The following is a 26,309-nucleotide window of genomic DNA, read 5'->3' as shown; positions in this document are numbered from 1 at the left end:
TCCCTCTTCTCTGTATTTACATTTTTGTTTAAAAGAGAAAATTTCTATGCCACCAGATCATAAAGACATCATAGTATAGTTTCTTCCAAAATTTTTAACATTTTGCCTTTCACAAATGTCTTTAAATCACCAAGAATTGATCTTTGCATAAGGTGTAGATATCTGATTTCATTTTCTTCTGCATGGATAACAAATCTCCCTGGCATAATTGAAAGAATCTAGACCCACTGATCTATGCCACTTTTATCACTTTCTACATGTGCATGGTCTGTTTCTGGGTTCTCTTTGCTACACCACTGCCCTGTTTATTCCTGTATCCATAGAACAGTTTTTTATCACTATAGCTTTCATTTTAAAAAGGCTTGCCAACTGGCAGAGCAAGTCCCCCATCTCACTCTTCTTCAGAAGTATGTTGTGTGATCTTGGGCCTTTGAGTATCAACACATCTTTACAGTCAACTTGTCCAGTTGCCCCCAAGAAACAGGGAATTTTTGTTTTGATCTGTAACATCAATGTGGGGGAGGGTTGAGATCTTTACATGATTGATGCTTACAATAAACATGATTTACCAATGTGTTTAGTCTTCTTTTAATGTATTTCAATCAAGTTTCATAATGTGCTCCACAGAGACCACACTCTTGGAAGACTCATTTTCTGATGCTCTTGTACATGGCATCTTCACTGCTGTTTGCAGTTGACTTTTGTAAACTGATCTTATTTCCAGCAACTTTTAATTATTCATCTACAGATTCTTTTCTTTCATGGTTTCTGTGTAATCACAGCATTTGTGACTTTCTTCCTTTCCATCTTAATACGTTTTCTTTCCTTCCCAACTATGCTTGCTAAAGCCTCAGTACAAACAACCTGTCAAAGAGAAGTAGTGATAAGACATCCTTGCCTTTTTCATTTTACGAAAAATGCTCTTCTAATTTCAAGTCTGTTTGAGGCACACCTTTGACACATATCCTTTGTTTTTATCTCCAAACCACGATGTCAATATTAGCATGTCATCAGGGAACTCCCTTTTTTCAGTGTGTCGCCTACTTATTGCTCGTTTCCGTTTAGTTTAGAACCTGTCACTTGAAGAAGTCCCTTTCTTCCTGCAAGCCCAATGCTACAGATTGAACTGTGTCCACTCAACATTCACATATAGAAGTCTAATCCCCAATGTGACTACATTTTGAGATAGGGCCAGTAAGAAGATAAAGTGAACCCAGGCCATAAGGGTGGGGCCCTGACACAACTGCATTAGTGTCCTTATAGACACCAGAGAGTTCACACTCTGCCAGCACAAATAGGAGGCCATGTGAGGACACGGTGAGATGGTAACCACTTATAAGCCAGCAACATGGGCCTCCCAGGAAACCAACCATCCTGCACCCCGTTCTGAGACTTCTAGCCTCCAGAATCGCAAAACGTCTATTGTTTAAATCACCCACTCTATGGTATTTTGTTATGACGGCCCGAACTTAGATTCCCTAGAATGCAATAAAAACTATGTCATACTTAGGATCTGGTTATTTTGCAGTGGGACACCTCCTCACTCCAGATTAGCTCGTCTGCTATACTGCCAGGAGAAGCAGAAGGTCAGTACTTCTGTTCTTATTTACGTGCTACCTTAGTAAACAAGGGGCTGTTAACTAAGGGTCCTCATTTCAGGCTTCAGGCAAAATTAAACTATTTGATGAAAAAAAAGTTTGTATTTACCCTTTTTAAGGTATTTGCTAAGGATCCGTGTACATTTTATGTCCCAGTCCCTCCCCAAATTAAGAATGAGACCTAGGTTAAAAGTCTGAGAGACTGTGGCAGTAGAGGTGATATTTTACTTCTACCAGTAGTGAACGGTCTTAGAAGAGAAAGAACTGAAGTAATGAATTGTGTATACGGAGATAAAGAATGTGTGAATTGGTAAGAATTAGGTTTAAATGCAAAGCACAAATAAGTGGCTTAAACAAGGTAGAGATTTATTTGTGTCTCCCAAAGAAGTCCAGAAGTAGACTGTCCAGGACTGCGATGGTGGTTCCATGGTCATCACGGACTCCAGCCTCTTCCATCTTCCATCTTCCATCCTGCAGATAGTCTTGTGGTCTAAAATGGCTACTGGAGACTCTCAGCCATCATGTCCACATTTCAGACCAGAAAAATCCAGGTGAGGGTCTGGAGAAGCACAAAGGATGAGCCTCCCAACAGAGCTAATCATTTAAGGGGCTTTCCTGGAAGCACCACCAAATGGCATCTGCTTCTACCCCCTTAGCAACAGTTAACTGCAAAGGAGAACAGGAATGCAGTATTTCAGCCGTGCACACTGTCACCCCCAATAAAACATGGGCTCTGTAAATTAATGGGTTCTGTAGAAAGGATAATAATGGATATTGGGCAATGTATTCATCATGTTTCTTATTTTCTGTATTTTATGATGCTTTGACATCCTGGAGTCTGGCAGACCCTGGGAGGAACTAAGTCCTTCCCAACATTAGCTAATTCCTGGAAATAGTAAACACTTGCCCAAGAGCATGTCTTTCATATGCAAACCAACCAATCCTGATTCCATACCTGCCATCAGCCTCCTTTTATCAGGCTCCTGCAGTCCAGAACACTGTTTCTCTGCTCAAAGGTACCAGACAACAAGAGACCCCCTCTTCGGCCCGGAGCCTGGTGAAAATCATTCATCCCACAAAAATCACAATAAAAGCTTTAGGCCTGCCCTGGGGCTCCCCCGGTGGCTCTAGTGGTGTGGCATGTGCCCTCCTCTTGGCAACCAGAATAAACTCCTCTTTCAAGACAGTTTCTTTATGTCTGTCATCTTACCACACCGGATTAACACAAATCCCACCTATATTGTAAAATAGGTAAGGCACTGGAAACCTCTCCCACGATACGGTTTTCCACAGCAGAAAGCTGGAATCCTGGCATTTGTTATCTCACAAAATATGCTTAAAATGTGTTTGGCAGAAGAAAAAGTCCCTCGTCTCAACTTCTCTTCTGAGCTCCACTCGTTAATCATCAAATAAATAGAAGCCAGGAAGTCTACAACTCAGCTATGTTCAGAACTACTCCTGATCTTCCCTCTTCTCACACCTGTTCCCACGTTCATGTTTCTTAGTCTCAGAAACAAAACGTCACTATCCACACACCTTGCCCGAGCAGCTTCAGAATGATCTCTTCGTGGCCCTTCTCTTCCCACCAGCACCTACTGTCCCCAGGGTGTCCTGGACAGGAGTTCCATGCTCTCAGTATCCCTAACCTGGAGCGCAGCACGGGGTCTGGCACATAACTGTTGCACAGTGAACGAACCAACATGAACCCCAAACTCCCCACATGTCCCCTGTAATGCACACTCTGCTAACCTTTCGAGGCTCTTGCAGGAGCTTCCTAACGGCCTGCAAGCTTTCCCCACTTCTAACCCTTCCCAGGCCTTCACTTCTTTCTCAAGCACAGTTCTGATACGCCCATTTCAAAACATGCAGCTCCCCACTGCCAAAGTCCTCTGTAAGTTTTCAAGGCTCTTTATGATCCAGCCCCAACCCCTTTTTCATGTTTTATCTTTCACGCATCCATACGCTTTTATGTTTCTGGACCTTTGTTCATGCTGTTTCCTCTGCTGAAAACCAATCTAATAACTATTCTCACCTGTGTCCACAGGACTTTATTTCTACCATCACTAGACTACTCCTCACACCACAGCACGCTTTGTACACAGGCTCCTGCCTCTGTCCTCCCCATCCAGCCCCCATCATCCTAGATTGTGAGCCCCTTCAATGCAGTAATCCTGTTATATTTATCCCTATATCCAGGCCTGTATGCTTGCAAGGTTTAAAGCAGGTGCCCAAGTGACTTTTAAGTTTAAAAAGATGCTCAGATTAACTGTAAATAGCCACGGAAGATTAAAAGCAAACCAAAAAACACTACTAAAGTGGACTACATTCTCAGTAATCCACAGACATTAACAACAAGAAAGGTCAAGTACAATAAACTAATCTAAAGTTTACAGGCTCCCAGAAGTGTCCCGTGAGACTGGGGAGATGGGCATGGTGACTGAAAGGGATATGCCTTGTTTAAAGTAACTACAAACAACAGTAATAATGGCCAGTAGGCACTGAGCACTGGGTTCAGTTAGTATGTGCCAAGTAAGTTATATGTATTATTCATTGTGTTCCTCCCAGCAGGCTTATGAAGTAGGACTACTATCATCCCTGTTTTACCCACAGGAAAACAAAACGACAAAAAATCCGAGGCAGGGAAAGTTAAGAAACTCAGCAGAGGTCACTCAGGTGGTAAGTGAAGCAAATCCAGGCTGTGCGACTAACACAACTATTAAGTTAAACCACCTTTTCAAAGGAGAGGTGCGGCAGGAAAACTGCAAAATGTTAAGGTGTAGACCTGTATGGACAAACACCACCCTGAGGTCCAAAGCAAATGGATGAAGAGTACAGACAAAAAAGAGAAATTTCATTATTGTGTCTGCATGACTTGGGACAACCTAAAAAGCTACACACCATCCTATCACAGACTGTGGGAACAGCACAGGGACATATACAGTAGTGAGGGGGGGGTATAATGCCGTTGACGCCTGCCAACAGTCTCATTCTCTAAAAAGTGAGCCTGTCAAATTCTTGCACAATCTTGCTGACAGTTTCAACTCTCAGAAGGAAGGAAACAATTAGAAGGAACAATGAAAGGAGGAGATGCCATAACCTATTTTAACCAGTAAAGAAACATGGCTTGATAACAAGGGATCAAGAGGAATCAGTAAAGATAACCTAGCAGAAAAATTAACTGTGATCTATTTTCCTATAGGATCATCAGACTGATAATGAGAAAGAATAACGAGGTGGTGGTATTTCTCCCTAATTCTACCCCCAGCCAAAACCTATGATGTAGTGGCACTCCCAGGGTGACTTAGACACACCCTGCAGGGCTAAAAGTTAGCAGTGGGGGTTCTGGATAGTTGGGCCAGTGGAGGTGGGACGCAGTGGGAAGCAGACTGTAGGCAGAGAACAAAATGCAAACTTCACATACCTAAAATCAAACTCCAGCTGTGCCTCTTATAAGCTGCATGACTTTGACATGTTACTTAACCACGCAGTTTCAGGCTTCCTCACCTGCAAAATCAGGGTAATACCACCTTCTTAGGGTAATAGTGAAATGAGACAATGATAAAAAGCACTGAGCTCAGGGCCTGGCACCTAGTACGTACACAAAAAGGTCAGCCTTCAATATGGTAATTGTTTTCCCTAAGAGATTTCTCTGTAACTCACGAAGTTTTCTACAACGATTTGCTTGCTGTTACTGCCACCAAGCTTCACAGCACTTCACGCAAACCCTGACAGAAAAAGAAGTAAAGTGAGCCTGCCTTCATTTTCATGTCAATGTTTCAGTGCAATCCAACCAAACATTTTGAAAGCCCTACAATGTCACTTTGCTAGGCTAAGCTGGACAGGGACAAACGGGTAGTCTGAGTAAAAGATAACCCCACCTTCAAGAACTGCACAATCTCTTTGGGGAACAAAGGGAAACCACCAATAATTCCTCCTGAGCTGCAAAGGTTAGGCTGCAACCCAGTTGGCAATGACAAGAAATCCCCAAAACAGCCACAAAAACATGTCTTTGGTATTTTTGGATGTCTCTGGATTAACTGCCCAGTCGTTTTTAAGAAATGAATGACTCTTTGAAAACTACTGACAGCAAACAGTGGATCTCATACGGGTTGGTCTTTAAAGTCAATTGTTGTAGGTTATATACACGTATTAAGAGGAAAGGGAAAGAAAAAGAAGGGAAAAAAAGGTAAGCGAAGTATCTGAGCATGCACTACAAAGATGCAGACAATGGAGGGAAATACATGAAAGATATCTTGTTCGCCTCTAGGACAGGAAGCAGTAAGTACTAAATGAAAGTCAATCAGCAGTGCCAGCCTGGCTTGGAAATAACGGAAAGATTTTTGTTTTCCAAAAGTGAAAACAGTTTATTTGGTTTTTATTGTCAAAAGTAATATAAGCTCAAGGCTAAAAAACAGTAAGAATAATAAGGAAACTCACACATAATCCCCCCATCCAGAGATCATCACAACCTTTTGATGTTTCTCCTCCCAGACTTTTACTAAACATATATTCATATCTATTACTTCTTTTTCAAAAATGGGAGAGTACCACACGTGCTGCTACCTTCTCTCCCACACCTCCGTGTATCCTACTCATCTTCCCACCCGACGTGGAATCCCAAAATCAAAGTCACACGGCAGTTTTCCACAGGAATATTCCCTGACACCGTGAAAAGATGACAAAGGGAATGCAAGACACAAAACGTGGGGCTACAAGACCCTGACCGACTGTTAAAGCTACCAGGTTCCACACATCTACTCCGAGACCAGCTTGGGAGAGGTACAGAGTTCTCAGCACCCAGGGCTGCCCGAGGAAGGGAAGGGCAGAGTCCATGCTCTGGGAGCTGCCCAGTTGCAGACCTCACATCTGCACCATCAGCCTCATGCCGAGGCCTCTGCACCGAACGCCCGCCTCTGAAGGCCCTGCTGCCCAACCTCAGAGCCCTCAGAGCCTTCCAGGCAACCTGCAGCGGGGGATCCCGGATCCTCACAGGGATCCGGCGGGGAGCACCTTTCTGCCCCTGCGCCCTGGACTCAGAGCTGCTCTGGGCTGGTCACTGAATTGGTCTGTTCACCTATTACCTTCCCAAAGCACAGATTCATCACACTATTTAAACAGGTATACTAATCTGCAGAACTTCTCACAACTTTTAAGGAGTATAAAAGCAGCTTTTGCTAACGAAGAGTTGCCCAAAGATCAATTTTAATCTACATTTTCCTTAAGGAATGTGGCATAAAGAAGTGAGGGCTACATCACCAGACAGTTTTAACGTATAAACTCACAAAGCAGAGTTCATGTACTGATTAATGGTCCCAGCTGCAGAAAAAGACGGCTGATATGAGGAAACGGCAATTCCTTTTCTACTGTTCCTGGACAAGAAGAGAGAAAAGCTGAAGAATTCCATCTTTACCCTGACCCAACTGTACCATAAGTGCAAAAAGGGGCTCAGGTGTGGGTCCATAAGGCAGCATGTAAACCGGGAACCCGTGACAGTCTAGCATGACCTAAACCACAGTCAGCACCCTGCTCTCGGGCAGGGGCACAGGGGACAAGACATGCAGTCTAGGGCACCAAAAAACAGGCTGGGCTGGAGGCAAAGCTGGAGCCTGAGTGGCCGAGACAGAATGAGGGACTGCTACAACTTGAACTGGACAACCAGCTCGACAGTGGCCAATTCTAAACAGGCACAGCCAGCTAGCAGACCTGTGGAGGTCTGATGCAAACCTAAAAAGTACAAGAGGCACTGAAAAACAGACTTTACTTTATGTAATACTTATTAGGAAATTACTAGTACTCTGTAATTTCCAGAATCTCATAATGAAAGTAATCGTGTGTACACAATGATCTTTGTATGTGCATCAAGAGACCAGGTGGAAAAATAAAAGGAAAATGTCACACCTCAGGCTCCAACCTACAGAGGCAATGTCAAAGGTTGTTTAGGGGACTCCCCCAAGTTCTGGGTGAGACTAAAAGGATAGAGAATGGGGCTTAGAAAGACAGAAACTAGTGGAACCAGAGCCCCTGTGGCATCACCTGGAAATGAACTAGTTCATCCCTACTTATATTTTGCGTCTCTACTAATGATAAACTCTATTTCATAAGTGCTACTAGTGAAATCTGTCCAACAACAAAAGATGTGAAGAAAGTAGGTTAGTCTTAAAGCTAGGTTTAGGTTAGATACCAACCCCTGTTCAGCAACCCCCTTCAGTTTGGGCTGAAGCTTAATATCCCATTGGGATCATTCATCTGTCAACATTTATCGAGTACCTACTCTGTGCCAAGCACTGGTTAAGGTGCAGGAAACAAAAAACATACAGTCCTCGCCATTTAGTTTATAAACAGTAAGAAAATCATTATTCACAACCATGGGATAAAGGCCTGACAGAATATTTAGTGGCTGGATCAGTACTATAATACAAGCGTGTATAAAAAGCAAGAGGCCATCCCAAAGGACACCTATCCTTTTGCCATAACATAGATGAACCCGAGTTCATCTGTTTTATACTCTTGTACACAGAAACCATCCCTAAAAGAATAAACAATTAGCTACCAAGGTTTATGAGACAAGGGGAAGGAACAGTCAAAAGTATTATTACTCATTTTATATAAAAGAATATTTTAATTCTTGTCCTTAGGAACTATAAAGACTATACGTGATTTGGAAATGAGACCGTACCAAACAATGGCCAAAGAAGAATCGTCCACTCTATGCCTTTTCTTTGGTCTGGTCACTCAGAAATATAATATTATCTGTAAAGAAGCCAAAGCATAAGTATTATTTTCAGAACTCTTTCTCCATCTCAATTAATCACTCCTCTATAATACACACAAACTTAAATGCTGTTAACTAAAGGACTTGAGAAAAATTCCCAAAATGTGAAGTGACTCCTGCTGTGTTCATTAGTGGCATAAACAACAGGCAAAAATGGAGCTAAAAGCTGGGCTTCAGCTATTTTTCAACAACTCAGACCTTGTCGGGAGACGTGTGATAGTTCCTGTCTTCCCTGAACACAGTTATAACCGCCTGGCAGTAACTTGCTACAAAAGAACTAGTCACCGATTTAAAAGTTTGCAATGCTCTGATCGATGCCATGATACCAGGCAGCACATCCACACCCACAAGAGGGCCAAGGCACAATGTTACACATGCTGGAGGTAGAGAGAGGACAAGGTCCAACGTATGGCCTGTTAGCAAACACAGATTTATTGATTTTTTTAAGTAGGCTGCAACACTCACACAGAAGACATTCTAGTTTTAAATTTTAAAACACCCTGATTTTTATATACTCATTCTTGGGAAAACTTTTACTACTCCATATCACAGAGAGAGCATTCTCATACAAGAACATCAGACATTGCACTTAAAACGTTGTCCCAGACAGAGTTAGTTCAGGACAGGCAAAGGAAAAGTAGTAGTACTTCCTGTACAACTTGAAAAGATCTAGATACTCGTAACTTTAAAATTACTTAAAAAGTGGCTATTACATGACAGTATTTATGACTAGGCTTCTAAAAATAGAATATTTTGGTAAAGAATGGTTATTTCAGAAGAGATTAGAACAGACACCACAGAGTAAAATGGCAAGAGTGCCATCCACTGGTGATTAAGTTCTAGACATGGATCCCTAGGAGGAAAAAACATGACCTACAAAACCAAGCAACCAAATTTAAACTCTATTTCTTTCAATTCAAATGTTACTAAACATCTATTCATTTTACTACTAGCCATAAATCCACTTTAAAAGCTCAATCAACTCACCCATGCGGTGAATACTAGTTACAAGAAGAAAACAAAATGGCAGATAATCTGAACTGTTTCTACTGAGTAGCTGGTTTGGTTCAGAATAATTCACACAGTCCAAAGTTTACCCACACTTTTGGTTTACAACAGAGTATGAAAGTATTAGATAAACACATAATTGATAAAAATAAACACCAAATTGATAAAGACTTAGAAATTCAATTATTTTACTAGAAAGTTTGGTTTGGGGGATCCTGGGTGGCTCAGCTGGTTAATTAAGCATCTGAGTCTTGATCCCATCTCAAGGTCTTGAACTCAGGATTGTGAGTTCAAACCTGTGAGTACAACCCTCCATGCCCAGTGTGGAGAACGAAGGAAGAAAGGAAAGAAGGAAAGAAAAGAAAAGAACAAAAGAAAAAAAAAGAAAAGAAAAAGAATGAGAGAGAAAGAAAGAAAAAAGGAAGGAAGGAACAAGGAAGGAAGGAAAGAAAGTTTGGTTTTCCACATTTCCACATAAAAGTCTATTACTTTTTTTATTGTTATTTTTTGAGAGAGAGAGAGAGAGAAAATGCACATGCGTGTGCAAGCAGGGGAGGTGCAGAGGGAGAAGGGAGAGAATCTTAAGCAGACTCGAAGCTTAGTGGGAAGCCCAACACGGGTTTCAATCTCGCAACCCTAAGATCATGACCTGAGCCAAAATCAAGAGTCGGACACTTAACTAAGCCCCCCAGGCACCCCCAGAAAAAAATTTTGAACAGATAGGTGTCTCTGGAGACATGGCTCAAGGAAGACTAGGGCATCCAGAAATGAAATACTGTCAAGACACTCAAGAAATTATGGAAGCAAAATGGTCACAAAGGACCTCATCTAAGGTCTGATGAGGGTACAAAGATAATTATATTGGTTTTCAAGGTCAATACACATTCAAAGAAACCAGTAAGAAAATATATTTTTTGACTATTATTTACAACAAATTAGAACTTATCAATATGGTTAAGACATGAACTCTGGAGCAAAGTAAAAGAGAACGATAAAAGGAAAATCTGTCGATTAAAAGAGACTTAAGTTCTCAAGAGTTCTTGCCTCCAGAATTCTGAGAAAATAAATTTGCTGCTTAAAAAAAATAAGAAAGAGACTCAAGATATAAGCCATGTAATATAGTGTATGGACTCGAATTTATTAAGCAATCAAAAAAATTTAAACATTGTGATGTCTGGTAAAAATATTTAAATAATTTCTTAATATTAGGTGTGATAACAGCATAGTAGTTATGCCTTAAATAGGAATCCATATCTTTCAGATATACCTATTGAAAACACTTATGGATGAAATAATATAATGTCTGAGATTCACTTCAAAATAATCCAAGTGTAGGGGCGCCTGGGTGGCTCAGTCGGTTAAGCGTCCGACTTCGGCTCAGGTCATGATCTCGCGGTCCGTGGGTTCGAGCCCCGCATCAGGCTCTGTGCTGACAGCTCAGAGCCTGGAGCCTGTTTCAGATTCTGTGTCTCCCTCTTTCTCTGACCCTCCCCTGTTCATGCTCACTCTCTGTCCCAAAAATAAATAAATGTTAAAAAAAAAATTAATAAAAAAAAATAATAATAATCCAAGTGGAGGAAAAGTGGGTTGGGGCTATAGAAGAAATCACACTTGCCATCAGTTGGTAACTGTTGAAGCCAAATGATACATTTCCTTTTTTTTACTTTTCTATATTTGTGTATGTTTGACACTTTCCATAATTTAAAAAAATCAATTTTTAAATGATGTCTAACATTGGCGTATCTCAAAAGTTCATAAACACTGAGACATTACTTTCTTTCATTCCCATCTACTTACTAAAAAAAAAAAATTAGGTTTCTCAGTATTTACGTCCATAAAAACAAACAAAAGAACAAAATTAACATTTAACAACTGTCTTATTAATTTTTCCAAGAGGTTAAAAAAAAAAGAACCATCTTCCTCATTAAAAAATGTATTTTTAATAAAATTTCAGTTTTCATATTTATATATTAAAATTGTTTTGGTCACATATGTTCTAAAAACAACTATAATGATAACCCAATCAAAAAATATGTAACATTTAGAGCCTTAATATCACATAATTTTTTTAATGTTTTAAAATTTCTATTTAGGTATGTATTTTTGTTACAAACATAATACAATGAATAATAAAAAGTTCTGAATTGTACAATATATGTTAAAATACCTTTCTTAGGAGAAAATGGAAAAACAAGTTCGGAGAACAAGAAATAACAAAATTTCCAAATGCTTACGAGCTTGTTCAATTTTTTAAAACAAATGATGAGTATCAAACTTTCAGGGTAACAACTTCTTATTCAAAAAAGATTTTTAGGTCAACTTAAGTATGTCCAAAAGAACTATATCTTTTCAAACTCCTTGTAGAATTTTCAAAACAGTTTGAAAACTTTGCTCTAGGAGATATCTTCTTTTTTTTTTTCTTTTTAATGTTTTGATTTATTTTTGAGAGAGACAGAGCACAAGAGCATGAGCAGGGGACGGGCACGGAGAGATGAGGACAGAGGATCGGAAGTGGGTTCCACTGACAGCAGAAGAGCCCAATGCAGGGCTAGAACTCATGAACCATGAGATCATGACCCAAGCCAAAGTTGGACACCCAACCGACTGAGCCACCCAGGCGCCCCTAGGAGGTATCTTCTTAATCTTTAAGCATTGTGTGTCCATGTTTCCTACATTGTTTGCATTTTCTTAGGAACTTAAAAATTATCATGTTTTGGGGTGCCGGGGTGGCTCAGTCACTGAAGCATCTGACTTCAGCTCAGGTCATGATCTCACGGTTCACGAGTTCGAGCCCCGCATTGGGCTCTGTGTTGACAGCTCAGAGCCTAGAGCCTGCTTTGGATTCTGTGTCTCCCTTCCTCTCTCTCTGTCCCTCCCCCATTCACGTTCTGTCTCTCCGTCTTTCAAAAATAAACATTAAAAAAAAAAAAATTGGGGGGGGCGCCTGGGTGGCGCAGTCGGTTAAGCGTCCGACTTCAGCCAGGTCATGATCTCGCGGTCCGCGAGTTCGAGCCCCGCGTCAGGCTCTGGGCTGATGGCTCAGAGCCTGGAGCCTGTTTCCGATTCTGTGTCTCCCTCTCTCTCTGCCCCTCCCCCGTTCATGCTCTGTCTCTCTCTGTCCCAAAAATAAATAAACGTTGAAAAAAAAAAAAATTAAAAAAAAAAAAAAAATTTTTTAAATCATCATGTTCAGCACCAAGCAGGTTCTCAATAAATCTGCACAAATGTCTAATGCCCCTCACGGAGGTGTAACCCTACCTTGGCACAGGCTTCTGCCTGTTTAGGCCATGTCCTCAGACACTAAAGTTTTTTTTACTTCAAACAGTAAGGACCAACAGACACTCTACTCAAAAGTTACTTGTGAAATGAAAGTGAGCACAGAGAGAATTTTCTGAAGGAACTGTAGAAACCATAGCAAATCCCTGAGCCACACTCGCAATTCTCACGGTGAGTTGCCTGACCATCTTAGCATCTGTACCCAAAGTCCCTGTTAAAGTTACTTATAAGAAGCCAAGCTTTTTAAAAGGGAAGAGGGAGGAGGGAACAGCTGTTACCACAAGCTTCTTACCAGCTATGATTGTTGTTGCCTGTCGCCTCACATTGTTTTTATCTGTGTATTCACCATAGTCGACTTTCCCTTCCACATAGATACGGGACCTGATAAAAATAAAATTCACTTTTCAGTCCGGAGATTCTAATCTGTTTGAAAAGAGAGTCAGGTGAGAGCAGGAACAAGTACACACTGAGGATGAATACAGAACCAAGTATAACCTCATTTTTGCCACAGCATCTCAACATTCAAAATTAGGAATATTAAGGGTACTAAAACAAAGTCCACACAGACCTGACACATTTAGGTAAGAAGGACAACGTTCTCAGCCTTGAGCTGACTGTGGTTCTTCAAGTTGTAAAAACTAAAGTGACTTTAAGACCATGAAATGGGGCGGCGGGGGGGGGGGGGGGGGGGGGGGGGGGGGGGGGGGGGGGACACCTAAATGGCTCAGGTGGTTGAGCATCTTGACTCTTGATTTTGGCTCAGGTCATGATCCCAGGATTGTGGGATCAAGCCCCACGTTGGGCTCCTTGTTGAGCATGCAGCCTACTTGAGATTCTCTCTCCCTCTGCCCCTCCCCTGCTTGAGCGCACATGTGCACACATGCTCTCCCTCTCCCCCTCTTAAAAAAAATTTTTTTTTAAATGACCATGAAAGGGAGGAGCAACATAGTGGCATCCTTTAAATCTCTGGGACTGACTTCCAATCTGCCATTTTTCTTCACCTTTTATTTTTGACCCCCTAACAGATTTGTTGATTTTCACTTATTTTTCAATTCCTTTCCATAGTCACGTTCATGAATTTATTTTCCAGGGACTTAGATTATTAAAATTCAAAACAGAGGTTTTGGCGCAGTATTTCACTTAGACTTAATCACTAAGACCATTTCTGCATTGTTTAGAAGGCTGAACTAGAAGACAACCATAACTCTGATTTTAAAGGATAGAAAATGCATGCTAGCATTTATTTTCAGTCTACCCTTACCAAAAAAGCAGAATATAGGAGACAAAACTGGTAAAATGATCAGGTGTCAAATATACACATAAACCGCAAACAGATATTTTCCTTGAAATTTCCTGTATTTATACGTATCTGTAGATGCACAAATTTATACGTACATATACAAAGGACTAAGAAAGTAAATAGAAAAAAAGGAACACAGTTTATTGAAAAGAAACAGAAATTTTAGTTATTCCTGAAATTGTTTTCCGTGAAATCTATTTTACTTCTGTAAAACTAGCACATTTCTAAATATATTAACTATGAATACAACTGCTGTTCAACATACGCTTTTGTCTTTCCACGGGTTTGGAAATGACACTTTTTATCTATACACTAAGCATTCCAAAAGGGAGCCGAACTAAAATTACCAAATATAAAACACCAGCTGTGAACACTGCCATAATACCTCACCTGTGCCAGGCTACACACATTCCAGATCCTGTACTAAGGACTCCGTGCAGATGCCAAGAGGCAAGACACCCGCCGTGGGGATCCCTGGCTGCAGCGGCATAGGAACTCCTAACAGCATGGGTTGCACCTGCTCATACGGTGCTCAGTACACTTTGCCTTCTCTCTTGCCTCATCTGCGTCTGTTTATGTATACCTGTTATTTGGCCTAAATTATAAATTCTTAGCAAGCGAAACCATGTTCTATACATCTGTGAATTAGACACACGGCGACACACCGTGCATATAACACTAAGCTCTGAATAAGTATCGAGTTAACACAGAGTTATTAGAATAAAGGAGGCAGGCATTCCTGAGAACACCTGTTACCAGTTTTTTTAAACCGTTCAATCTGTAAGATCCTTCTTTCTCAACTTACCCCTTTTTCACATACTGATACGCCACATCTCTGAGGCCTGGTCGGAATACTGATATTCTGTGCCATGTCGTCTTTTGACTGACATCACCTAAATCTCAAGAATAGAAAATGTGGTTATAAACGCCAGCAGACCAAACCAATGCCAAAAGACAACATGCCCAGCAAAACCAACGTCACAATTTCGAAGAGAAAAGCACAGAATCAGAGAAGATTCTTTCTAAAAGCACCTCATATCTAATTAGCTGAGAATAATGTCTATTTATTGCTGATACAATTAAAACCCCAGTCTGTATACTCACCCATTTGGTACACTTCACTCTCCCCTGACCGCCACATCTCATTCGTTGCTAGAGAAAATATTGTGACCGGGTTCTTCCCTTCCACCTGTCTCATGACGGGGTCCTGACCCACTCGCCCAAGGAGCTGCACACGGTTCAGAGCTGAAACAACGTGTAAATAAAAGGAGCTTGAGAGAAAGGTACAGAAGAGGAATAGCTACAAATATTACTTCAATTTCAATCTCAGCATTGAGGAAAACCCAAGTTCTACACGTTCAGAAGGTAAGTTGAAGGGACAAATACAGGCCGTATGGGAGAGAAAAGAGGATTGGCAAGAAAGGAGAAAATATTCTTTGAGAAAGTAGCCCACAAACAAACACTAAGTTCTTTACCTTAAATTCTTTGAAATACCTTTTAAAAAAAAAAAAAACCGTAAGGTTATAAAAACAAACCTGAGATCTGAAGATCTTTATAAATACACAGGACTACTCCATGAAAGAACAGCTTTCAAAAAGCTTCACTCTCTCAGCCAAATAGCACATGACCTTGGAAGAATTAGATAACCAGATAGGACTCAAGGAGATTCCAGAAGGCCCCTGCAGCCTGATGGAGCAAGGCCAAGAGTGGAGAGCCCAAAAGGAGCCAAAGGCATGACGATTACCTGCGTATAACGCAACCAGTGCACCTCTTCTACCACACATTTAAGAACAAACAACATACTTTAAACTTGGAAATTAGCCACTACTTACATCTTTCAAGAACCAAGCTGCTGGCTATTTCAGACTCACGTCTTACAAACTGATGAAACACCTAAAGGGGAATAAATCAGTGAAATGGCTTTAATTTGGGGGGAAAGGTAAACCCAAACAGAAGACCTGCTCACACTCAGTCACCATTTGGTTGGCAGGTCCTACAGCATTCACGCCCAGAACACAAGCAGTGCCCTTCACGTGTCCCCCCACCACAGTGCCAGGAGGACCATGCAAATGCTTGAGGGCCATCTACTACAGAAGCCCAAAGGTACACAGAGCCAGACGGCATGCCCAGGAAAGCTAATTTAGAATCCTCTCCTGGTTCTTTCGTGGTAACCCTCCTGATTACGGTGCTTCCATAGTTGTGCAAAAAAAGGTCAAATCATATATATGCTGGAAAAATTCATGCTTTTGATAGACCAAAGAGAAAAGTCTAAGACAAATCTAATTCTCTGATAAGGTACAAAAATAGGACTATTCAAGTCAGTCTGTCAGAGGAAGGCAGTAACTGACACAAACTGGTGGTGGCATTCAATGATCTTACAGCTATCACTACTGAAGACCAGCTAAGTGCTTTACCTCTTACAAATTAATCCTCAGAATAAATGTATACACTGTGTAAAATTATCCCTACTTTGGAGATGAAAAAAATGAAACTTAGGGAGATTAAGTAACATGCCCAAAATCCTACAGGAAGTAACTGGCAAGTCATGCCTGGAACCCAGGGCCATCCAACACCAAGACTGCCACTGTTCCCGCCGCCCTCTGCTGCCTCCTTAAGGACATTCTGTTCAAGGGCTACTGCCATGGTAGGAGCACAGGTCACCAGGCACATTGCTGATTTCAACGTTCAGAGAGCTAACCATCACATCAGAGAAACAGGTATCATATGGTAGCACTGTTAATATAAAAAGCAAACATCCACCAACCAAATGAACAGCCATTCCTGGAATACTGTTGACTATGGAATCCTACCAGTGTTTTGGGGCAGCAGGTGGTTAAGAAATAAAGATGGAGTTATAACACGGCAAAGACTCAAGCAAACTAGTACTTGTGTCATACTTCTAGAATTGTACCAATTTAAGTACTGAGGTGAGCCAGAGCTCCTAAGTCTTATAGGATAATATGTCTCATTTTGGGCAAACGAAAATTAAGACCTACTAGAAAAACAGAAATAGGTAAAGAATTAACTGGGATAATTTTTAAAATTAAATTCTTAACTTTTACATCTAGCTTTAAAGATTTCTTAAAGCATTAAGACAGTCGTTAACTTTTGTTTCACGTTTCCACACACACACACACACACACACACACGCAAAACGTTAAAAGTCTGTATAGGTTAAAGTGAGGATCCAAGAATACAGACTTAATTCTATAGTAGAGGGAGGGAGAAGAGAACAGGTTTCACAGAGGAACAGCTTCTTCATTAGTCTTAACAGGATGGGAAGTAAGAGGTGTTATAAAGAATCTACAGGGGCGCCTGGGTGGCTCAGTCGGTTAAGCGGCCGACTTCGGCTCAGGTCACGATCTCGTGGTCCTGAGTTCAAGCCCCGCATCGGGCTCTGTGCTGACAGCTCGGAGCCTGGAGCCTGTTTCAGATTCTGTGTCTCCCTCCCTCCTCTGACCCTCCCCCGTTCATGCTCTGTCTCTCTCTGTCTCAAAAATAAGTAAACGTTAAAAAAAATAATAAAAATAAATAATAAAAAAAAAAGAATCTACAAAGTGCCAGCCCACACGTGGTTAAGTCCGGAAAATGGGTAGTCTAGGTGGGCTGAAGGCTGGCTAGAGTGTCTGAAGAAATGAGTCAGACTGGTAGAATGAGAAGGAACTGTGGACATTGTACATTTGTCATGATGGGGTGCCGTGAGCTACACTCCTCAGTACAGGGAGATGAGGGGTGGAAGGCTGACAACAAGAGGTAGGTGGTCAAAAAGGAACCACATGCCTCATAGAAAAATGCTGGAAATGATCCTCATAGTCTCTAGATTGCTAAGGACACTAAATGCTCCCTAACTGATCAAAATACAAGGAGTACATTTTAAAAAATCATGACTCAGGCGCCTGGGTGGCTCAGTCAGTTTAGCGGCCGACTTCTGCTCAGGTCATGATCTCGCGGTCCATGAGTTCGAGCCCTGCGTCGGGCTCTGTGCTGACAGCTTGAAGCCTGGAGCCCGTTTTGGATTCTGTGTCTCCCTCTCCCCGACCCTCCCCTGTTCATGCTCTGTCTCTCCCTGTCTCAAAAATAAATAAAACGTTAAAAAAAATTTAAAATAAAATAAAATAAAATATAATGACTCCCATTATATACTAGCGGGAAATTTTTGTTTTGTTTTAGTGAACATTATTGACACAAGTAAAACCTGCCCCCAATCCTCTCTATCAAAGGAGTACACATAAAGTAGGTGGGCTCAAAGGTCTTTTGCTTCTGCAGTCAAAAGCCTGCAGAAATCTGATCACTATGGTTGATAATAAGGCATCTCAACACTAAGAAGGAAAAGTGATTACCTGTAATACAGGTCTCCGAAACATGGCTTCTATTTGCTTTTCCTACAACCTAGTCTTTGGTCTTCCTCTGAAAAAAAAGAGAGAGAGAGAGAGAGAGAGAGAAATAAACGCATCTTACAACAAGAGCACAAATTCACTAATCCTAAATGCCTAACTGCGTTCCTAATTTTCATGCCGTGGGTCTTGCGACCATAAACATCAACATCCCTGCACATTTTAGGACTCCCCCAACCCCCCAAAACGCTTTACTGTCTTTTTTTTTATTCCCCTTGGCTTCCTCTTCCTCCAAACCATACAGAAAATACTTTCTTATTTATTCCCATTTGCATTCCACCGACTTTTCAAATTTCTTTAAATTGCAAGCCCCTTAGGGCAGGGATTTTTGTCTGACTTATTCACTGCCACAACCAACATTCCTAAGTTAGTTCCTAAAACATGGTAAGGGCTCAGTATTAGAATGTCACCAAGGGACTTAAATCCGAAACTTGTTGCTCCAAAAATTACTGCCTCCAAACCCGTTAGCAAAGACCAAGGAGAGCCCTGGACTCCCTGGCCTCACCGCCGGGGATGGGAGGGCGCCCTTTCTCAATGGGGGCGCTCCCAACCAACAACGTAAAGGGACAGGGAGGTGACAGAAAACCCTGAAGTCCTCCGCATGGGTGCGAAGAGAAAAGCCAAGACACCGACACAGCACCACCACCCGAACCACAAAGAGCTGCACGCACACCTAGCAAAGAACTCGTGGCTCCCTCCACCCTCACCGGACGCTCTAGCCCGAACTAACCTCGAGCTAGGTGACCACTTCCGGATATAGAGGCGACGCAAACAACGCGATAGGGTTAAGAAAACGGAAAGTCTGTGGTGTGCGTCTGTAGAAATGCTCCGGCTAGCGCCGCGGAAAGCAAGCCTCCTTAATGCGGTAGTTCCGGGAGATTTTTTTTTTTTCCGGCGGGAGCAGAGAAGCAACGCCGCTGGGTGGTGAGTGGAGCTGACTTGAGGTTTCTAACGAAACGAAATTATTTGACAACCTTCCCAGCTTGGACCAGGAGGGGGCGAGTTAAATGAAACAAAGGATGGCTGGTTCCTGGGAAAGACTGGAAAGGTCCAAGCCTGCTAAAGCAGTAAGGAAACCAGAAAAGTAGAGCAGGAGTTGAGAGCGAAAAATTAAGGGGGTAACAAAAAATTGGCAATCAAAATAATGTTTCAGGAAGACAAAATTAATGCAAAAAATCAGTGGTGAACAAAAAAGCCAAATTTTTAATTAAGCACAAGATCTGAGCCACGTTGGATCTGAGGCACGAGAAAAAATGGGTGCACCGATACACGTTTTTACATATTAAAAAAAAAAAAAATCCCAGAGCATTAAAGTACTTGAAGAAATATGGAAAATTTGAAGGGTAGATATATTAAAACTCACAACACTATTTTAACTTTAAATATTTTATTTATACCAAAAACAGAAGTTACAGTAGTTTTACTGACCTTAATAGAAGTAAATTGATCAATAGTATTTACAAAATCTACTTCTTTGCTTATCTGACTTCCAATTGCGGGAATTGCCATGTCTGATGATTTTTCTTGACCAAGTTGCAAACTTAGTTTTAGTTAACTTCAGCTTACTGATCTTGTGGGGTTTTTTTTTAATTCTGATATTTTGTTCATTGTGGATTTTTTTCATTAATTTTAATATTTTTTAAATATTGCATTAAAGTGTCCTTGATCTTGATTGCTGTGTTTCTTAGCACCCTTAAATTTTGCCTCCTTCACTCTAATCTTGGCCCTGCTTAGGAAGAAGTTATGGGGGCCCCACAGATTGCAGGATACAGGCCTCTCCTCTGCTGGTCCTGGTACTGTCCAACTTCTAGAAAATGAAGGTATCCTCCAGATCATTCTTTTTTTTTTTTCTTAATGTTTATTTTTGATAGAGACAGAGACAGAATGCAACTGGGTTAGGGACAGAGAGAGAGGGAGACACAGAAGCAGAAGCAGGCTCCAGGCTCTGAGCTGTCAGCACAGAGCCGGATGCGGGGCTCGAACTCACAAACCGTGAGTTCATGACCTGAGCCGGTCGGACGCTCAACCGACTAAGCCACCCAGGCGCCCCCCTCCAGTTCATTCTAACAAGCAAATCACCTTCTTGGGATCCTACTTGAATCCTCCATTGGCCCATTTTTGGCCTTAAAGGAGAAAATATGCCCTTAAAGGAGAAAATAATAGTTGGCATATTCTAGATGTTTATCTCCCATGTTACCTTTTTTACCATTTTATTTCAATGTTTAGCTCCTGAAACAGCATGTTATACTGCCTTCAGGACTTGCACAGACATTGATCATCCTACACCCCACCACCTATGTTACTACTGCCAGTGCCTTCCAATGATTTCCTATTTAAAAATCTCAACTTCTACTTGAACGGTTGAGTCAAATGAAAAACTAAATTCATCCTTTCCTCTAAAGCCAATTTTTCCCTTCTAATGGTACCAGCATTCTCCCAGACTTGAACTTTGGAATCATCTTTAAAAAACGTCTCCCTGATCACCTACATGCATTTGTCTATATCCACTCACTTAGCCCTATAAGTTATTTCATTATTCCACTGACATCTCCCTCTTTCTATTTGCACATACTTTTGAGTGAGGAGTATGAAAAAGGTTGTTTCAAATTAAAAAGCAGAAAGGGTGCCTGGGTGGCTCAGTCAGTTAAGCATCCAATTCTTGATTTGGGCTCCCATCATGGTCTCATATTTCATGAGTTCGAGCCGTACATTGAGCTCTGTGCTGGCAGTGTGGAACCTGCTTGGGATTCTCTCTCCCTTTCTCTCTCTGCCCCTCCCCTGTGGGCACTTGCATGTTCTCTTTCTCTCAAAATAAATAATTTTAAGAAAGGGTCACACCAGTTAAAAACAGACAGCCTTGGGCAAACTCATAACTTTATAAATAACATCTTAATCTACATAAATAGCATGTTAAGCTAATCTCAGTTCTCACACAGGATTTACCAATACACATGCTCCTTAGACTGTTGGAACAGTTGCAAGTGCTGCTACTTTCCTTTTTCTTGATAAGCAAAAACATTAAAATGTATAAAATATACAATGTCATGGACAAATGGAGATAAAGCATTTTCCTGTTTTCTACTCGATCTTCCTTCCCCACAACAAATCCTCCAGCATTGCTTTGCTCTCACTGTCCTCAGGGTCTGAAATGCCCTTCTCCATACTTTCAAAATTTTCTACTCAAATAAAGTCCTTACTTTATTCTCGCATTTCACTTTCTTTACACACAGCTTATCTTGTGTTATAATTTAGATGACCATGAAGGTGCCTCCTCTTCCCCAGTGACTGTGAGTTATTAGAGGACAGGGACCTTGTGAATATCTTGTCAAAAATCATGCTTTAAATCAAGGAGAGGCTTTAAAAGGGTTCTGGTCACAGGCCAGAACAAAGAAATAGGAAGAAAAAATAGAAAGAATGCAGAAGGATGTTCAAATAAGCCTGAAATTAGAAAACTAAAAACAAACAACAAAAAAATCAGGGACCTGGAAGAATGGCTGAATGCATTTTCATAATAGAGATACCCCTTCAAGAATCTCCAGTTTGCATAATTGGAGACTTTGTCGTTCATCCATGGACCCAGAAAGGGCCTTCTCAGTGTTGAAAAGTATTGACAGATAACATTGCAGCTTTAATCAGCTCCCATTACCCCCGGCAGTAGTGGAATAATCAAGGGCTCTCATCCTTTGCAGAGCTAGCTGAGAAAGAGAAGTATCTCATAGATGCCCAAGGCCACAAAGTTATCTTTGGCCATGCCTTTTTGTCCCCTCTAAATTAGAAAAAGTCTCAGCTATGAGCAGCTATGAGTGGTAGAGATTAAGGCTGGTAATGCTTTATCACAGATAGGAAGCTTTGGACAATATTATTGCTGTAGAAAAACATTTTTTGGAATTTTTAATCAGGTTTTCACTTTGCTTCTAAATCAGTTTTTCTCTAGCCTCATGATAATGGTTGGAAAATTACAGCACTTCCTATCTAAATGGATTACTAGCATCTATTTTAAAGTGGCTCAAAAGCAATTTTAGCAATACTTCAGTTATTAGTTATTATGGCTATGTTTTGTTGTTAAATCATTTTTAAAAAATCAACCTGACAATTTTTATGTAAATCAGGATCGAAATTATGGTTCATATAGAGATAAAAAAGTTAACCATTCAGGCTGAAATGCTAACCTTTATCTTTCAATGTTCATCTTTATAGAGCTATAGATGAATGGCTTCTATAAACTGATACGTATGTTAGAGCTATAGATGAATGGCTTCTATAAACTGATACGTATGTTAGAGCTTAGTGAAGTATAATAGTATTCCTTTAACTATAAGTCTCAAGATTATCTGTTGGCAGCTTAATGTCAGTGTGTGTTTAAGAATATCTATAGTTCTCAACAATAGCCAAATTATGGAAAGAGCCTAAATGTCCATCAACTGATGAATGGATAAAGAAATTGTGGTTTATGTGCACAATGGAGTACTACGTGGCAATGAGAAAGAATGAAATATGGCCCTTTGTAGCAACGTGGATGGAACTGGAGAGTGTGATGCTAAGTGAAATAAGCCATACAGAGAAAGACAGATACCATATGGTTTCACTCTTATGTGGATCCTGAGAAACTTAACAGAAACCCATGGGGGAAGGGGAAAAAAAAAAAAAAGAGGTTAGAGTGGGAGAGAGCCAAAGCATAAGAGACTCTTAAAAACCGAGAATAAATTGAGGGTTGATGGGGGGTGGGAGGGAGGGGAGGATGGGTGATGGGTATTGAGGAGGGCACCTTTTGGGATGAGCACTGGGTGTTGTATGGAAACCAATTCGACAATAAACTTCATATATTGAAAATAAATAAATAAATATTAAATAAATAAATAAATAAATAAATAAATAAATAAATAAAAATAAAAAATAAAATAAAAGACTATCTATAGTAAAGCACCATATTTATATCCTAAAATATTTAACTTTAATATTGGCAGTGCAATGATGTTAATACTTGATCATTAGTTCCCCAGGTTATCTTGTGATCTCTGTGCGGAAACAGAACTTCAGGACTGAGAATGCAGCTTCTTACTGAGGCAAGGGGTAAACTTAAACCTCCAACTGAACTGGAAGGGATTAAATTGCTAGCCCAGTGAAGACCCAGTCCCACTCACACTCAGCAGTGTCTATGCAACTACCTGCTGATTTAGTAGCTTTGTGGTGCTGTGGAAACCGCCCCCCCTCGTCCTCCTTCCCCCAACCAGGCCATTCAGGTGCTAACAGGGGCTCTGAGGAACAGGGTAGAGGAGGGGTTATAGACCTTGATAGTTCTACTTATCAGTGCTGAGAAGAACTCTGGTCTATGCATTGCATATTCATAATAATATACCTTTTTCTAACTCACAAATTGTAGTTGACCCCACACTATACTGCAAGGGATATGGCCAGGGTCAGAGAAGCAAGAGATACATTAACTCCATTTTAAAACCTTGAATAAAGATTAGATTTCTTTAAATGGCAATGGGCAATACACAGCAATTTACCCCACTTAACTGCATGGAAATAATTGCAACTCCAAGACAAAAGAAATAATGGTATGATGGTTTATTTGGTTTTTAAAAATTTCTTAATTTGCTTTTTATTTTTATTTTTTTAAATTTTTTTTTCAACGTTTTTATTTATTTTTGGGACAGAGAGAGACAGAGCATGAACGGGGGAGGGGCAGAGAGAGAGGGAGACACAAAATCGGAAACAGGCTCCAGGCTCTGAGCCATCAGCCCAGAGCCCGACGCAGGGCTCGAACTCACAGACGGTGAGATCGGGACCTGGCTGAAGTCGGACGCTCAACCGACTGCGCCACCCAGGTGCCCCTTAATTTGCTTTTTAAAATGCAAGGGAAAGAAGGATGTAAGGCAGCAAAAAAAAAAAAAAAAAGCCTACAAACCATTAACAAGCTACCTTTATTAGTAGGACACACTAGAAGTTATCAGTGCCTTTATGACCAACATTATTTTATGTATCAGAGCTTGACCATTATTAGCTTTGGGGTCCACAAATCTGGGCCTTGCAGCCAAGACCTGTTACTACCAACCTACTGATTCACCTATCTACTCATGAAATGATTTCCAACAGAAATTTCACTCTTTGTTAATTACATGTCACAAAGAAGAGTGCTTCACCCATATTTGGCTTTGGACAAGATAAAAACCTTTATTTACAAATGTTCCATTCCTTTAAAAATATATACAGAGAAAAGAATTTCGATTAAAATATGATAAAATCGTAGGAAACAAAGCCAAATTCTGATAAAAACCAAGAAGAAATTGGTGACCCCCAGAAAATCAAAACCAGTCATAACTGGATCAGGGCAAACAGTATGAAGGAGAACAGCCACACTACATTTTCCTCAAACCCTTTACCCAGCGGTTTGTACCATAAGTTAATAGCCAGTTCAGAAATTACAAGTTCTCTAGTCTTATTTCTACCCACCTCACAGAATGGTGAAGTCACTTTTTTAATAAATATAATACCAGAATAAGGGATGGTCTTCACTAAAAGAATAGAGCAGGAAAATCACTTGCTCAAAGTGGCTGAGAATTCTTTTAGGAATGCCAGAATTTACCCTGAGAAGCGTTGTTGAAATACATGCACATTTTATTATAAGCTGTTAACCTCAACTCAAAACAAAATTATACCCCTTTCTACGTGCAGGGAGCGTCCTGTTCCTTGGGAGGCAGTCAGCTACCACAGCGCCACAGTCCACAGGCTGTGCCGAGGGGCTTGCTCCCTCTTGTTTAGTTCAGAGACACATGCTTTCCCATTAGGCATGAATGTGAAACGTGACCGTGGTGACGTGGCCTTGGGAATATAACCGAGAAGAGAAATGGCTGCCCATGATTGTACCTGGCAGCACCACTAATATGAGGCTTACTAGCTTTAGGATCTTGGCAGTGAATGCTAAATTATGAGTAGCTTTTGAAATCTTTGGGCATTCAAGTTGGTTAATCTCCCCATTTGTAAGAGGAAGATGGACGCAGTCAATATCTATTTATGGAAGCTATAAGTCAGAAGGAGGGTTGGTGTGAAGGGAGTTCTTATGGGGAAGACTTCCCACAGGTGAAGCTGGAAGACTTTGCACTTTTTCCTCCCACCAGGCGTTTGGTACTTCTTGGTCCTGTGGGGGTCCCAGAGACCCCAGGGTCACCATGTTCTTCCTGGGGGGAACAGGCCTGCTGAGCTTCTCTCAGTTCCCTGGCAATTAAAAGGGGAAAAAACATATTACTTGATCCTAAATTAAAAAGAATATTTATGATCAAAACCAACATATAGATTTTTCTTTTTATTTCAGTATTTATAGAAGCAAGCCTGAGCTATACACGGAAGAGAAACTTAGCTCCTGTGATTATCTTTAAAAATAGCTGGTACACACATGCCACGACACGTGGCAGATTAGGTTTCTTAAATCCTACTGATTGGGGTATAAAGGATGTTTAAAATTTTTAAAAATAAAAACCAGATAAAGACACCACTAAAAAGGACTATAAGCCAGTATCTCTAACATAGAGGCAAAAATTCCCAGTTAAATACTAGCAAAACAAATTCAACAATACATTAAAAAAATCATTCACCACAATCAAGTGAGATTTATTCCTGGGTTGTGAGGGTGGTTCAGTATTTGCAAATCAATCAATGAGATATATCACATCAGTAAGAGAAAGGATAAGTACCATATGATCCTTTCAGTAAATGCAGAAAAAGCACTTGACAAAGTACAACATCGATTCATGATAAAAACCCTCAACAAAGTTTAAAGGCAACATATCTCAACATAATAAAGGCCATCAGTGAAAAACCACCGCTAACATCATCTTAATGGGAAAAAACCGAGAGCTCTCCCCCTAAGATCAGGAAAAAAACAAGGATGTCCACTCTCACCATTTTTATTTAACATAGTACAAGAAGTCCTAGCCACAGCAATCAGACAACAAAAAGAA

At 40.8% G+C, this 26,309-nt stretch overlaps 2 protein-coding genes across 13 annotated transcripts in view; both read right to left on the bottom strand.

The window, feature by feature from the left end:
* Positions 1–1,943: 1,943 nt before the first annotated feature.
* On the bottom strand, positions 1,944–19,123 carry SSBP1 (single stranded DNA binding protein 1). 12 transcript variants are annotated; one of them, XR_006298611.1, is made up of 9 exons: positions 19,022–19,087; positions 18,295–18,361; positions 15,787–15,847; positions 15,059–15,199; positions 14,760–14,853; positions 12,947–13,035; positions 6,881–8,348; positions 5,020–5,102; positions 1,944–2,264 (listed from the first exon to the last, which is right to left on the bottom strand). XR_006298611.1 is itself a non-coding variant. In XM_043589738.1 (8 exons), the coding sequence occupies exons 2-7, from the start codon at positions 18,316–18,318 to the stop codon at positions 8,305–8,307; spliced, it is 453 nt and encodes a 150-aa protein (XP_043445673.1). In that variant the 5' UTR covers positions 18,319–18,361; positions 19,022–19,087; the 3' UTR covers positions 1,944–2,264; positions 8,275–8,304. The 12 variants fall into 12 exon arrangements, 10 of the variants coding, with proteins under 10 accessions (XP_043445673.1, XP_043445675.1, XP_043445679.1 ...); XR_006298610.1 differs by having other exon boundaries at positions 5,020–8,348; XM_043589738.1 differs by lacking the exon at positions 5,020–5,102 and having other exon boundaries at positions 8,275–8,348.
* Positions 19,124–24,234: 5,111 nt separating this feature from the next.
* The window catches only part of WEE2 (WEE2 oocyte meiosis inhibiting kinase), a 29,455-nt gene continuing 27,380 nt past the window's right edge, over positions 24,235–26,309 (bottom strand). The window contains exon 11 of the mRNA XM_043589735.1: positions 24,235–25,566. Coding sequence (XP_043445670.1) covers positions 25,410–25,566 — 157 coding nt within the window. The 3' untranslated portion in view covers positions 24,235–25,409. The remainder of the gene's footprint in view (positions 25,567–26,309) is intronic.

Source organism: Prionailurus bengalensis, chromosome A2 (genome assembly GCF_016509475.1).
Source record: "Prionailurus bengalensis isolate Pbe53 chromosome A2, Fcat_Pben_1.1_paternal_pri, whole genome shotgun sequence".
NCBI lineage: Eukaryota > Metazoa > Chordata > Mammalia > Carnivora > Felidae > Prionailurus > Prionailurus bengalensis.
Note: the sequence above shows the minus strand (reverse complement) of the source record. Positions and strands in the feature narration are given on the sequence as shown.

Coding starts and splice junctions, on each gene's coding strand:
- SSBP1 (XM_043589736.1), bottom strand. CDS start 18,318: ATGTTTCGGAGACCTGTATTACAG. Junction 15,848..18,294: donor TTCGGAGACCTGTATTACAG/GTAATCACTTTT, acceptor ATTCCCCTTTAG/GTGTTTCATCAGTTTGTAAG. Junction 15,200..15,786: donor CAGCTTGGTTCTTGAAAGAT/GTAAGTAGTGGC, acceptor ACGTTGTTTCAG/CTCTGAACCGTGTGCAGCTC.